Below are 16091 nucleotides of genomic sequence, written 5' to 3'. Positions count from 1 at the left end.
GACACAGGGAGTGTCCCGCACTCCCCGTCAGACACAGGGAGAGTCTCGCTCTCCCCGTCAGACACAGGGAGTGTCCCGCTCTCCCCGTCAGACACAGGGAGTGTCCCGCTCTCCCAGTCAGACACAGGGAGCATCCCGCTCTCCCCGTCAGACACAGGGAGTGTCCCGCTCTCCCCGTCAGACACAGGGAGTGTCCCGCTCTCCCCGTCAGACACAGGGAGCGTCCCGCTCTCCCCGTCAGACACAGGAAGCGTCCCGCACTCCCCGTCAGACACAGGGAGTGTCCCGCTCTCCCCGTCAGACACAGGGAGTGTCCCGCACTCCCCGTCAGACACAGGGAGAGTCTCGCTCTCCCCGTCAGACACAGGGAGAGTCTCGCTCTCCCCGTCAGACACAGGGAGTGTCCCGCTCTCCCCGTCAGACACAGGGAGTGTCCCGCTCTCCCCGTCAGACACAGGGAGAGTCCCGCTCTCCCCGTCAGACACAGGGAGTGTCCTGCTCTCCCCGTCAGACACAGGGAGCGTCCTGCTCTCCCCGTCAGACACAGGGGGCGTCCCGCTCTCCCCGTCAGACACAGGGAGCGTCTCGCACTCCCCGTCAGACACAGGGAGTGTCCCGGTGTCCCCGTCAGACACAGGGAGCGTCCTGCACTCAGCGTCAGACACAGGGAGAGTCTCGCTCTCCCCGTCAGACACAGGGAGCGTCCCGCACTCCCCGTCAGACACAGGGAGAGTCCCGATCTCCCCGTCAGACACAGGGAGCGTCCCGCAGTCCCCGTCAGACACAGGGAGCGTCCCGCACTCCCCGTCAGACACAGTGAGTGTCCCGCACTCCCCGTCAGACACAGGGAGAGTCTCGCTCTCCCCGTCAGACACAGGGAGCGTCCCGCACTCCCCGTCAGACACAGGGAGAGGCCCGCTCTCCCCGTCAGACACAGGGAGAGTCCCGCTCTCCCCGTCAGACACAGGGAGAGTCCCGCTCTCCCCGTCAGACACAGGGAGAGTCCCGCTCTCCCCGTCAGACACAGGGAGAGTCCCGCTCTCCCCGTCAGACACAGGGAGAGTCCCGCTCTCCCCGTCAGACACAGGGAGAGTCCCGCTCTCCCCGTCAGACACAGGGAGAGTCCCGCTCTCCCCGTCAGACACAGGGAGAGTCCCGCACTCCCCGTCAGACACAGGGAGCGTCCCGCTCTACCCGTCAGACACAGGGAGAGTCCCGCACTCCCCGTCAGGCACAGGGAGAGTCTCGCTCTCCCCGTCAGACACAGCGAGAGTCCCGCTCTCCCCGTCAGACACAGGGAGTGTCCCGCTCTCCCCGTCAGACACAGGGAGCGTCCTGCACTCCCCGTCAGACACAGGGAGTGTCCCGCTCTCCCCGTCAGACACAGGGAGTGTCCCGCTCTCCCCGTCAGACACAGGGAGCGTCCCGCACTCCCCGTCAGACACAGTGAGTGTCCCGCACTCCCCGTCAGACACAGGGAGAGTCTCGCTCTCCCCGTCAGACACAGGGAGCGTCCCGCACTCCCCGTCAGACACAGGGAGAGGCCCGCTCTCCCCGTCAGACACAGGGAGAGTCCCGCTCTCCCCGTCAGACACAGGGAGAGTCCCGCTCTCCCCGTCAGACACAGGGAGAGTCCCGCTCTCCCCGTCAGACACAGGGAGAGTCCCGCTCTCCCCGTCAGACACAGGGAGAGTCCCGCTCTCCCCGTCAGACACAGGGAGAGTCCCGCTCTCCCCGTCAGACACAGGGAGAGTCCCGCACTCCCCGTCAGACACAGGGAGCGTCCCGCTCTACCCGTCAGACACAGGGAGAGTCCCGCACTCCCCGTCAGGCACAGGGAGAGTCTCGCTCTCCCCGTCAGACACAGCGAGAGTCCCGCTCTCCCCGTCAGACACAGGGAGCGTCCCGCACTCCCCGTCAGACACAGGGAGCGTCCTGCACTCCCCGTCAGACACAGGGAGTGTCCCGCTCTCCCCGTCAGACACAGGGAGTGTCCCGCTCTCCCCGTCAGACACAGGGAGTGTCCCACTATCCCCGTCAGACACAGGGAGAGTCTCGCTCTCCCCGTCAGACAGAGGGAGAGTCTCGCTCTCCCCGTCAGACACAGGGAGTGTCCCGCTCTCCCCGTCAGACACAGGGAGAGTCTCGCTCTCCCAGTCAGACACAGGGGGAGTCTCGCTCTCCCCGTCAGACACAGGGAGAGTCTCGCTCTCCCCGTCAGACACAGGGAGCGTCCCGCTCTCCACGTCAGACACAGGGAGAGACTCGCTCTCCCCGTCAGACACAGGGAGAGTCTCGCTCTCCACGTCAGACACAGGGAGCGTCCCGCACTCTCCGTCAGACAGTGTGATAATACCAGGTATTGCGGTACCAGAGAGAGGAATGACCATTGGCTAGACCGCGGGGTCTACCATTGGGCAATGTACATAGCCCCGCCCTGAGAGGCAGGGTATAAGAACCAATGCCGTCCCAGCAGCCTTCACTTCGGTAACTTCGCTGCTGGGCACAGTTCTATCTGATTAAAGCTGAATCGATATGACTCCACGTGGACTCAAGAGTATTGATTGTGCATCAATTTAATCAGTTAAGTAATTTGAAGGATGAATCTCCGCATCAAGCCGGCGTGCCTTCAGCTCAGCCCTCACGCAGAAAACTCCACCGAGATTTTTAAGCATTGGCTGGCGTGTTTTCTGAGCTACCTCCATACGGCTGCCGACACCCCCACGGAAAGGCAGAAAATGCACCGCCTACGCTCGCGGGTCAGCCCGGCGATCTACCCCCTGATCGAAGGGGTGGCGAACTATGATAAAGCCATGGAACTGCTGGAAGGACACTACATTCGTCCACTGAACCAGGTCTACGCCCGTCACCTGCTGGCAACGAGACGGCAGAGCCCAGATGAGATGCTAGAAGATTTCTACCTTTATGAGTGATGAGCTGCGCCAGTTCCTGCTTAGCAAAGGCATCGCCTCGAGCAGGACGACCAGCTATAACCCCCGGGGAAACGGGCAGGTAGAAAGGGAGAACGGAACCGTCTGGAAGACCGTCCTGCTGGCCCTTCGGTCCAGGAATCTCCCAGTCTCCCGCAGGCAAGAAGTCCTCCCAGTGGCCCTTCACTCCATTCGGTCACTGCTATGTACTACCACGAACCAGACACCTCACGAACGTCTCCTTGTTTGCCCCAGGAAGTCCTCCTCTGGGACCTCGCTCCCAACCTGGCTAGCGACACCCGGAACCGTCCTGCTGCGGAAACATGTGAGGGCGCACAAGTCGGACCCGTTGGTCGAGAGGGTCCACCTGCTGCACGCCAACCCCCAGTACACCTACGTAGCGTTCCCCGACGGACGCCAAGATACGGTCTCCCTTCGGGACCTGGCGCCCGCCGGAGCCCCACGCGCGCCCGAGCCACTGCCCCCCCCTCCCCCCCCACCGTACCTGACCGGAGGGTCAGTACTGCCGCCAGAACCCCGACCCAGAGCTGAGCAGGCACCAACGCCCCCTACAGGCACCCCTTCCTTCTGCCCATCCTTCGACCTTACAGCGCCGCCTAGGGGTGACGAAACTGCCTGGGAGGAAGACACCACGTTCCCGGAGTCACTACCGCCGGGGCCCTCACCAGGATCGCCGCCGAAACTTCGACGCTCGAGTAGGACGACCAGGCCGCCCGATCGTCTGATTGCAGCACCATGAAAAAAATAAACAACACAAGAACTTTCTCCGCAACCCTCGACAGCATGGTACCTGCAACCTGGTCCTACCATGAAAAGGCGACAGTCATACTGGCCATCACCCCGCTGGCTCTTTTTTAACAGGGGGTGAATGTGGTAATACCAGGCATTGCGGTACCAGAGAGAGGAATGACCATTGGCTAGACCGCGGGGTCTACCATTGGGCAATGTACATATACCCCGCCTCTCAGGGCGGGGCTAAGAACCAATGTTGTCCCAGCAGCCTTCTCTTCTGTAACTTCGCTGCTGGGTACAGTTCTATCTGATTAAAGCTGAATCGATATGACTCCACGTGGACTCAAGAGTATTGATTGCGTATCACACAGGGAGCGTCCCGCTCTCCCCGTCAGACACAGGGAGCGTCACGCACTCCCCGTCAGACACAGGGAGCGTCGCGCTCTCCCCGTCAGACACAGGGAGCGTCGCGCTCTCCCCGTCAGACACAGGGAGCGTCGCGCTCTCCCCGTCAGACACAGGGAGCGTCGCGCACTCCCCGTCAGACACAGGGAGAGTCCTGCACTTCCCGTCAGACACAGGGAGCGTCCCGCTCTCCCCGTCAGACACAGGGAGCGTCCCGCTCTCCCCGTCAGACACAGGGAGCATCACGCACTCCACGTCAGACACAGGGAGCGTCCCGCTCTCCCCGTCAGACACAGGGACCGTCCCGCTCTCCCCGTCAGACACAGGGACCGTCCCGCTCTCCCCGTCAGACACAGGGACCGTCCCGCTCTCCCCGTCAGACACAGGGAGAGTCCCGCACTCCCCGTCAGACACAGGGAGAGTCCCGCACTTCCCGTCAGACACAGGGAGTGTCCAAACCATAATATGACTCTCACTCGCTCTATCTCTCATGGTGCTGTTGAACAGTTCCTCGCCGTTACCTGTTTTTCGATGTAAACTCTGTAACAAGCATCCAACGCTTGGTTGACAATGTCATCGATGATGTCCCCAATGTGGATCTCGTTGTCTTCGTTGGCCACCATCACCTGCCAGTCATTTTCTGAGAATCGACCGGGTACAATATCCACCTGCGGGCTGCTCACCGCTGCCGAAATATTGCGGGGTTTTTCTTGCCGAGACCTTTGTGCTGCAGAGCGTGACATGGTTCCCTGTGTTCAAAAGATACAAATCACAGAGATCAGATCTACAAACTCTTCATCCTCCACACACACACTCACAGACACACACTCACAGACACACACTCACAGACACACACTCACAGATTCACACTCACAGACACACACTCACAGACACATACTCACAGACACACACTCACAGACACACACTCACAGACACACACACTCACAGACACACACACTCACAGAGACACACACACTCACAGACACACACTCACAGAGACACACTCACAGAGACACACTCACAGAGACACACACACTCACAGACACACACACTCACAGACACACACACTCACAGACACCCTCACACACATACTCACAGACACACACTCACAGAGACACACATACTCACAGACACCCTCACAGACACCCTCACACACATACTCACAGACACACACTCACAGAGACGCACTCACAGAGACACACTCACAGAGACACACTCACAGAGACACACTCACAGAGACACACACACTCACAGACACCCTCACGCACACACTCACAGAGACACACTCACAGAGACACACTCACAGAGACACACTCACAGAGACACACACACTCACAGACACCCTCACAGACACACACTCGGAGACACACACACTCACAGGCACCCTCACAGACACCCACACAGACACCCTCACAGACATACTCACAGACATACTCACAGACATACTCACAGACACACACTCACAGAGACACACACACAGAGACACACTCACAGAGACACACTCACAGAGACACACTCACAGAGACACACACTCAGGCACCCTCACAGACACTCACACACACTCACAGAGACACACACTCACAGACACCCTCACAGACACCCTCACAGACACCCTCACAGACACCCTCACAGACACCCTCACAGGCACTCACAGACACTCACAGACACTCACAGAGACACACACTCACAGACACAATCACAGACACACATTCACAGACACACACTCACAGACACCCTCACACACATACTCACAGACACACACTCACAGAGACACACACACTCACAGACACACACAGACACACACACTCACAGTCACCCTCACAGACACTCACACACCCTCACAGACACTGACACACTCAGACACACACACTCACAGACACCCTCACAGCCACCCTCACACACATACTCACAGACACACACTCACAGACACCCTCACAGCCCCTCACAGAGACACACACACTCACAGGCACCCTCACAGACACCCTCACACACATACTCACAGACACACACTCACAGAGACACACACACTCAGGCACCCTCACAGACACTCACACACACTCACACACACTCACAGAGACACACACTCACAGACACACACACTCACAGACACACACACTCACAGACACTCACAAACACTCACAGAGACACACACTCACAGACACAATCACAGACACACATTCACAGATACAAACACTCACAGACACCCTCACACACATACTCACAGACACACACTCACAGACATACACTCACAGACACACACACTCACAGTCACCCTCACAGACACTGACACACTCAGACACACACACTCACAGACACCCTCACAGCCACCCTCACACACATACTCACAGACACACACTCACAGACACCCTCACAGCCCCTCACAGAGACACACACTCACAGACACACCCACTCACAGACACCCTCACAGACACCCTCACACACATACTCACAGACACACCCTCACAGACACACCCTCACAGACACCCTCACACATACTCAGACACACCCTCACAGACCCTCACAGAGACTCACACTCACAGAGACACACACTCACAGAGACACACTCACAGACACACACTCACAGACACACACTCACAGACACACACTCAGAGAGACACACACTCACAGACACCCTCACAGACACCCTCACAGACACACACACTCACAGACACTCACAGACACACACAGATACTCACAGACACACACTCACACACACACTCACACACACACTCACAGACACTCACACACACACTCACAGACACACTCACAGACACTCACACACACACTCACAGACACACACACTCACAGACACACACACTCACAGACACACACACACACTCACAGACACACACACACTCACAGACACACACACACACTCACAGACACACACACACACACTCACAGACACACACTCACACACACTCACAGACACACTGACAGACACACTGACAGACACACACACTCACAGACACACACACACATTCACAGACACTCACAGACACACACTCACAGACACACACTCACACATTGCTCAGCTAATGGAACTTGTGGTTTTGAACAAAGAACAAAGAAATGTACAGCACAGGAACAGGCCCTTCGGCCCTCCAAGCCCGTGCCCATCATGCTGCCCGACTAAACTACAATCTTCTACACTTCCTGGGTCCGTATCCCTCTATTCCCATCCTATTCATGTATTTGTCAAGATGCCCCTTAAATGTCCCTATCGTCCCTGCTTCCACCACCTCCTCCGGTAGCGGGTTCCAGGCACCCACTGCCCTCTGTGTAAAAAACTTGCCTCGTACATCTACTCTAAACCTTGCCCCTCTCACCTTAAACCTATGCCGCCTAGTAATTGACCCCTCTCCCCCGGGCAAAAGCCTCTGACTATCCACTCTGTCTATGCCCCTCATAATTTTGTCGACCTCTATCAGGTCGCCCCTCAACCTCCTTCGTTCCAGTGAGAACAAACCGAGTTTATTCAACCGCTCCTCATAGCTAATGCCCTCCATACCAGGCAACATTCTGGTAAATCTCTTCTGCACCCTCTCTAAAGTCTCCACATCCTTCTGGTAGTGTGGCGACCAGAATTGAACACTATACTCCAAGTGTGGCCTAACTAAGGTTCTGTACAGCTGCAACATGACTTGCCAATTCTTATACTCAATGCCCCGGCCAATGAAGGCAAGCATGCCGTATGCCTTCTTGACTACCTTCTCCACCTGTGTTGCCCCTTTCAATGACCTGTGGACCTGTACTCCTCGATCTCTTTGACTGTCAATACTCTTGAGATTTATCATTTTACAGGATGTGAGCCTCGCTGGTCAGGCCCAGCATTTATTGCCCATCCCTAGTTGCCCTTCAGAAGGTGGGGGTGAGCTGCCTTCTTGAGCCGCTGCAGTCCCTGTGGTGTAGGCACATCCCCTGTGCTGTTAGGGAGGGAGTTGCAGGATTTTGACCCAGCGACAGTGGGCGGGATTCTCCCTCCCCGGGTCCGGGCCGGAGAATCACCGGCACCGGTGCGAATCGCGCCACGCCGCCGCAGAGAGGAGAATCAGCGCCATTGGCGCCAGCGCGGTCAGCGTGGCGCAGGTCGGGGGGCCGCTCTCCGGCCCCCCCCCCCCCCCCCCCGGCGCTTCTCGGACCCGGGTGGGCCGAGCAGCCACGCTAAAATATCCGAGTCCCGCCGGCGGGATGCACACCTGCTCTTACCCGGCGGGACCCCACTGAGCATGCGGGGGTTGGCAATGGCCCCACTGTGCATGCGGGGGTTGGCAATGGCCCCACTGAGCATGCGCGGGTTGGCAATGGCCCCACTGAGCATGCGCGGGTTGGCAATGGCCCCACTGTGCATGCGCGGGTTGGCAATGGCCCCACTGTGCATGCGGGGGTTGGCAATGGCCCCACTGAGCATGCGGGGGTTGGCAATGACCCCACTGAGCATGCGGGGGTTGGCAATGGCCCCACTGAGCATGCGGGGGTTGGCAATGACCCCACTGAGCATGCGGGGGTTGGCAATGGCCCCACTGCGCATGCGGGGGTTGGCAATGGCCCCACTGAGCATGCGGGGGTTGGCAATGGCCCCACTGCGCATGCGGGGGTTGGCAATGGCCCCACTGCGCATGCGGGGGTTGGCAATGGCCCCACTGCACATGCGCAGGTTGGCAATGGCCCCACTGCACATGCGCGGGTTGGCAATGACCCCACTGCGCATGCGCGGGTTGGCAATGACCCCACTGCGCATGCGCAGGTTGGCAATGGCCCCACTGAGCATGCGCGGGTTGGCAATGGCCCCACTGCACATGCGCGGGTTGGCAATGACCCCACTGAGCATGCGGGGGTTGGCAATGGCCCCACTGAGCATGCGGGGGTTGGCAATGGCCCCACTGTGCATGCGCGGGTTGGCAATGGCCCCACTGAGCATGCGGGGGTTGGCAATGGCCCCACTGCACATGCGCGGGTTGGCAATGACCCCACTGAGCATGCGGGGGTTGGCAATGGCCCCACTGAGCATGCGGGGGTTGGCAATGGCCCCACTGTGCATGCGGGGGTTGGCAATGGCCCCACTGAGCATGCGGGGGTTGGCAATGGCCCCACTGCACATGCGCGGGTTGGCAATGACCCCACTGAGCATGCGGGGGTTGGCAATGGCCCCACTGAGCATGCGGGGGTTGGCAATGGCCCCACTGTGCATGCGGGGGTTGGCAATGGCCCCACTGAGCATGCGCGGGTTGGCAATGGCCCCACTGAGCATGCGGGGGTTGGCAATGGCCCCACTGAGCATGCGGGGGTTGGCAATGGCCCCACTGTGCATGCGGGGGTTGGCAATGGCCCCACTGAGCATGCGGGGGTTGGCAATGGCCCCACTGCGCATGCGGGGGTTGGCAATGGCCCCACTGAGCATGCGGGGGTTGGCAATGGCCCCACTGAGCATGCGGGGGTTGGCAATGGCCCCACTGTGCATGCGGGGGTTGGCAATGGCCCCACTGAGCATGCGCGGGTTGGCAATGGCCCCACTGAGCATGCGGGGGTTGGCAATGGCCCCACTGTGCATGCGGGGGTTGGCAATGGCCCCACTGCGCATGCGGGGGTTGGCAATGGCCCCCCTGAGCATGCGGGGGTTGGCAATGGCCCCACTGCGCATGCGCGGGTTGGCAATGGCCCCACTGTGCATGCGGGGGTTGGCAATGGCCCCCCTGAGCATGCGGGGGTTGGCAATGGCCCCACTGCGCATGCGCGGGTTGGCAATGGCCCCACTGTGCATGCGGGGGTTGGCAATGGCCCCACTGTGCATGCGGAGGTTGGCAATGGCCCCACTGTGCATGCGGGGGTTGGCAATGGCCCCACTGAGCATGCGGGGGTTGGCAATGGCCCCACTGAGCATGCGGGGGTTGGCAATGGCCCCACTGAGCATGCGCGGGTTGGCAATGGCCCCACTGTGCATGCGCAGGTTGGCAATGGCCCCACTGTGCATGCGGGGGTTGGCAATGGCCCCACTGCGCATGCGGGGGTTGGCAATGGCCCCACTGCACATGCGCAGGTTGGCAATGGCCCCACTGTGCATGCGGGGGTTGGCAATGGCCCCACTGTGCATGCGGGGGTTGGCAATGGCCCCACTGTGCATGCGGGGGTTGGCAATGGCCCCACTGCACATGCGGGGGTTGGCAATGGCCCCACTGTGCATGCGCGGGTTGGCAATGGCCCCACTGAGCATGCGGGGGTTCGCAATGGCCCCACTGCGCATGCGGGGGTTGGCAATGGCCCCACTGCGCATGCGGGGGTTGGCAATGGCCCCACTGTGCATGCGCAGGTTGGCAATGGCCCCACTGCGCATGCGGGGGTTGGCAATGGCCCCACTGTGCATGCGGGGGTTGGCAATGGCCCCACTGCGCATGCGGGGGTTGGCAATGGCCCCACTGAGCATGCGGGGGTTGGCAATGGCCCCACTGCGCATGCGGGGGTTGGCAATGGCCCCACTGCGCATGCGGGGGTTGGCAATGGCCCCACTGAGCATGCGGGGGTTGGCAATGGCCCCACTGCGCATGCGGGGGTTGGCAATGGCCCCACTGAGCATGCGCGGGTTGGCAATGGCCCCACTGCGCATGCGGGGGTTGGCAATGGCCCCACTGTGCATGCGCGGGTTGGCAATGGCCCCACTGAGCATGCGGGGGTTGGCAATGGCCCCACTGCGCATGCGCGGGTTGGCAATGGCCCCACTGAGCATGCGGGGGTTGGCAATGGCCCCACTGCGCATGCGGGGGTTGGCAATGGCCCCACTGTGCATGCGCGGGTTGGCAATGGCCCCACTGCGCATGCGGGGGTTGGCAATGGCCCCACTGCGCATGCGGGGGTTGGCAATGGCCCCACTGTGCATGCGCGGGTTGGCAATGGCCCCACTGTGCATGCGGGGGTTGGCAATGGCCCCACTGAGCATGCGCGGGTTGGCAATGGCCCCACTGCGCATGCGGGGGTTGGCAATGGCCCCACTGTGCATGCGCGGGTTGGCAATGGCCCCACTGCGCATGCGGGGGTTGGCAATGGCCCCACTGCGCATGCGCGGGTTGGCAATGGCCCCACTGTGCATGCGGGGGTTGGCAATGGCCCCACTGCGCATGCGCAGACCTGCAGCGCCCATCTGACGCCGGGAATCGGCAGCTGGAGCAGCATTGGTCACTCCAGTGCCATGTTGCCCCCCCTGTAGGGGTCAGAATTGTTGCTCCTGAGGCCATGTTGACGCCGTCGAGAAATGCGACGCCGTTTACGACGACGTCCACACTTTGCCTCAGGATCCGAGAATCCCACCCAGTGTTTGGCCCAGAGAGTAACTCGCAGGGGTGGACTTCCCATGCATCTGCTGTCCTTATCCTTTGAGGTAGCAGAGATGAGATGTTGGGAAGGTGCTGCTGAAGAGGAGACAGAGAGCACAGAGTCTCGCTCCGTGTGGATGACCTGCTCCTCTACATCTCGGATCCGCAAAGCAGCATGGAAGAGAACATGGAGCTTCTGAAATTGCTTGGAGCCTTCGCCGGCCACAAACTCAACCTGAGCACGCGTGGAGTCTTCCCGGTGAAACCGCGAGGGGGAGGGGCGGAGCTGGAGGGACTACCATTCAAACCAGCCCAATACAAATTCCGATTTCTGGGAATCCAGATTGCCCACGACTGGACACGGATCCACAGTGGAACCTGGCCAGTCTGGCGGAGGAAGTCAAAAAGGACGTGTAGAGGTTGATTTACACTCCCGTTCTCCCGAGCGGGGAGGGTGCAGACGATCAAGATGAACGTTTTGCCCTCGTTTCTCTTCAGAACCATACCCATCTCCATCCCCCAGGTCTTCTTCAACACGGTCAGCAACATGATTGTGCCGTCTGTGTGTGTGGGGGGTGGGGGGGTAAAGAACCCAAGGATCCCCAAACAAATCCTGCAGAGAAGAAGAAACACGGGGACCAGGCCCTAAAACCGACCACTGGGCAGCCACGGTGGAAAGAGTGATGGGATGGCTGAAATAAGCAGACATGGAATGGATGAGGATGGAGGAGAGTTCCTGTACGGCGACTGGGAATCCCTTACAGCCAGGGGCTCGGATGGAGAACAATTTGTTAATGTGTCCAGGAGGGCTTTTTGATTGAGTACGTTGACAATCCTACCAGGGAGGGGGGGCCATACTAGACTTGGTATTGGGGAATGGGCCAGGCCAGGTGATTGATGTGGGGGAGAATTTTAGGCTTAGTGACCATAATTCGATAAGGTTTTGAATAGTCATGGATAAGGACAAGAGTGGCCCGTGAGTGAGGGTGCTTTATTGGGCCAGGGCCAATTACATCCAAATTTGACAGGAACTGGGGAATGTAAGATGAATGAAAATGAAATGAAAATCGCTGATTGTCACAAGTAGGCTTCAATGAAATTACTGTGAAAAGCCCCTAGTCGCCACATTCCGGCGCCTGTTCGGGGAGGCTGGTACGGGAATTGAACCGTGCTGCTGGCCTGCCTTGGTCTGCTTTAAAAGCCAGCGATTTAGCCCAGTGTGCTAAAACAGTGTGCTAGCCCAGTGTGCTATCACATACCAGGCAAGGACAGCAGATTTCCCTCCCTAAAGGACATGAGTATATTGCTATGTATATTGGCTGGGATGTAAAGAGTTAACAAGTTAATGATAATGCTTCTTACCACTAGAGGGAACCACAGAACAGTCATATTGATAGGGAATGTGGATTGGGAGCGGCTATTTGAGGGTAAATCCACTTCTGACATGTGGGAGGCTTTTAAAGGCCGGTTGATTGAAGTGCAGGACAGACAAAATCCCGCAAAAATGAAGGATTCGGGATCCATGGATGACGAGGGAAATTGTCAGCTTAGTCAAAAGGAAACAGGAAGCATGCAACAGGTCTCGGCATCTAAAAACTGACGAAGCCCTTGAAGGGTTCAGTGAAAGTAGGAAGGAACTTATTTGTTCATGGGATTTATTTGTGCCAGCATTTAGTGCCCATCCCTAATTGGCCTCGATGGGCAGCTCAGAGTTAACCACTGTGGGTCTGGAGTCACATGTAGGCCAGACCGGGTAAGGACGGCAGATTTCCTTCTCTAAAGGACAGTAGTGAACCAGATGGGTTTTTACAACAATCGACGATGGTTTCAGGGTCATCGTTAGACTTTTCATTCCAGATTCTTACTGAATTCAAATTTCACCATCTGCGGTGGTGGGATTCGAACCTGGGAGGCAGAGTACTCTGGGTCTGTGGATTGCTAGTCCAGTGACAATACCACTACAAAGAACAAAGAAATGTACAGCACAGGGACAGGCCCTTCGGCCCTCCAAGCCCGTGCCGACCATGCTGACCGACTAAACTACAATCTTCGACACTTCCTGGATCCGTATCCCTCTATTCCCATCCTATTCATGTATTTGTCAAGATGCCCCTTAAATGTCCCTATCGTCCCTGCTTCCACCACCTCCTCCGGTAGCGAGTTCCAGGCACCCACTACCCTCTGTGTAAAAAACTTGCCTCGTACATCTCCTCTAAACATTGCCCCTCGCACCTTAAACCTGTGCCCCCTAGTAATTGACCCCTCTACCCCGGGGAAAAGCCTCTGACTATCCACTCTGTCTATGCCCCTCATAATTTTGTAGACCTCTATCAGGTCGCCCCTCAACCTCCGTCGTTCTAGTGAGAACAAACAGAGTTTATTCAACCGCTCCTCATAGCTAATGCCCTCCATACCAGGTAACATTCTGGTAAATCTCTTCTGCACCCTCTCTAAAGCCTCCACATCCTTCTGGTAGTGTGACGACCAGAATTGAACACTATACTCCAAGTGTGGCCTAACTAAGGTTCTATACAGCTGCAACATGACTTGCCAATTCTTATACTCAATGCCCCGGCCAATGAAGGCAAGCATGCCGTATGCCTTCTTGACTACCTTCTCCACCTGTGTTGCCCCTTTCAGTGACCTGTGGACCTGTACTCCTAGATCTCTCTGACTTTCAACACTCTTGAGGGTTCTACCATTCACTGTATATTCCCTACCTGTATTAGACCTTCCAAAATGCATTACCTCACATTTGTCCGGATTAAACTCCATCTGCCATCTCTCTGCCCAAGTCTCCAAACAATCTAAATCCTGCTGTATCCTCCGACAGTCCTCATCGCTATCCGCAATTCCACCAACCTTTGTGTCGTCTGCAAACTTACTAATCAGTAAATTTGCAGACGACTACGGCAGCACCTCCCCAAACGTGGAATTAGGAGGGCTAAAAGGGGCCATGAAATGTCTTTAGAAAGCATGGTCAAGGCGAATCCCAAAGCTTTTATGCATATATTAGGAGCAAGAGAAAGAGTAGGCCCACTCAAGGACAATGGGGAGACGTTGTGCGTGGAACCACAGGAAGAGGGTGAAATCCTTAATGAGTACTTTGTATCGGTATTCACCAGGGAGAAGGACATGGCGGATGTTGAGGTCAGGGGTGGGTGTGTGAATTCTCTTGAGAACGTCAAGATATCAAAGAAGGAAGTGTTGAATATCTTAAATTGCATTAAGGTAGACAAGCACGGTCACACAGTCGTTAGAACTGTTGCTTCACAGCGTCAGGGACCCGAGTTCGATTCCCACTTGGGTCACTGTCTGCGGAGTCTGCACGCTCTCCCCGTGTCTGCGTGGGTTTCCTCCGGGTGCTCCGGTTTCCTCCCACAAGTCCCGAAAGACGTGCTGTTAGGTGAATTGGACATTCTGAATTCCCCCTCCGTGTACACAGTAACTTCATTGCAGTGTTAATGTAAATCTACTTGTGACAATAATTTTTTTAAAGTCCCCGGGGCCGGATGGGATCTATCCCAGGTTACTGCAGGAGGCAAGGGGAGAAATAGCTGGGGCCTTAACAGATATCTTCACTTTGACCACAGGCGAGTTTCCAGAGGACTGGAGAATAGCCAATGTTATTCCCTTGTTTAAGAAACGAAGCAGGGATAATCCAACAAATTATAGCTGGTGAGCCTGACATCAGTAGTGGGGAAGCTTTTGGAAAAGAAACTGAGGGACAGGATGTGTGCATATTTGGAGGAAAATGGACTAGTTAGTGACAGGCAGATTGGTTTTGTACAGGGAAGGTCATGTCTCACCAACTTGATTGAGTTTTTTGAATAAGTGACAAAGAAAGTTGATTAGGGAATGGATGTGGATGTAGTTTATATGGACTTTAGTAAGGTGTTGGACAAGGTCCCACATGGCAGACTGGTACAAAAACTAAAATCACATGGGATTCAGGGTGGGCTGACTTGATGGATAAAGAACTGGCTTGGTTATAGAATAGAGAGAGTAGCAGTGGAAGGGTGTTTTTCAGAATGGAGATCTGTAGCTAGTGGTGTTCCGCAGGGATCAGTGCTGGGACCTCTGTTGATTGTAGTATATATAAATGATTTGGAAGAAAATGTGGGTGCTCTGATTATTAAGTTTACAGGTGACATGAAGATTGGCGGAGTTGCTGATAGTGCCGAGGATTGTCAGAGGACACAACAGGAGATAGATAGATTGGAGACTTGGGCACAGAAATGGCAGATGGAGTTTAATCCGGACAAATGCGAGGTGATGCATTTTTGAGGATCAAATCTAGATATGAATTATACTGTGAATGGCAGAACCCTTCGGAACATTAACATACAGAGGGATCTGGGCGTGCAGGTCCACAGTTCCCTAAAAGTGGCAACACAGGTGGCCAAGGTGATTAAGAAGACATATGGCATTCTTGCCTTCATCAGCCGGGGCATTGAGTCCAGGCGTTGGGAGATCATGTTGCAGCTGTATAAATTGTAGTATTGCGTGCAGTTCTGGTCACCACATCATCAGAAGGACGTGGAGAGATTGCAAAGAAGGTTCACCAGGATGTTGCCTGGCCTCGAGGGTGTTGGCTATGAGGAGAAGTTGAATAAACCAGGATTGTTTTCACTGGAAAGACGGATTCTGAGGGGAGTCCTGATAGAGGTCTACAAAATTATGAGAGGCATAGACAGGA

The 16091-nt window shown here is 56.8% G+C and overlaps 1 protein-coding gene across 3 annotated transcripts in view; it reads right to left on the bottom strand.

Annotated features, from left to right (window-relative positions):
- LOC140409358 (uncharacterized protein C2orf81 homolog) overlaps nt 1-16091 on the bottom strand; it is a 78667-nt gene that overhangs the window by 48440 nt on the left and 14136 nt on the right. For all 3 annotated transcript variants that reach the window (XM_072497789.1, XM_072497788.1, XM_072497790.1), the window contains exon 2: nt 4610-4837. In XM_072497789.1, the coding sequence (XP_072353890.1) occupies nt 4610-4831 (222 nt within the window). In that variant the 5' untranslated portion in view covers nt 4832-4837. The remainder of the gene's footprint in view (nt 1-4609; nt 4838-16091) is intronic.

This window comes from Scyliorhinus torazame, chromosome 3, assembly GCF_047496885.1.
Source record: "Scyliorhinus torazame isolate Kashiwa2021f chromosome 3, sScyTor2.1, whole genome shotgun sequence".
Lineage (NCBI taxonomy): Eukaryota > Metazoa > Chordata > Chondrichthyes > Carcharhiniformes > Scyliorhinidae > Scyliorhinus > Scyliorhinus torazame.
Note: the sequence above shows the minus strand (reverse complement) of the source record. Positions and strands in the feature narration are given on the sequence as shown.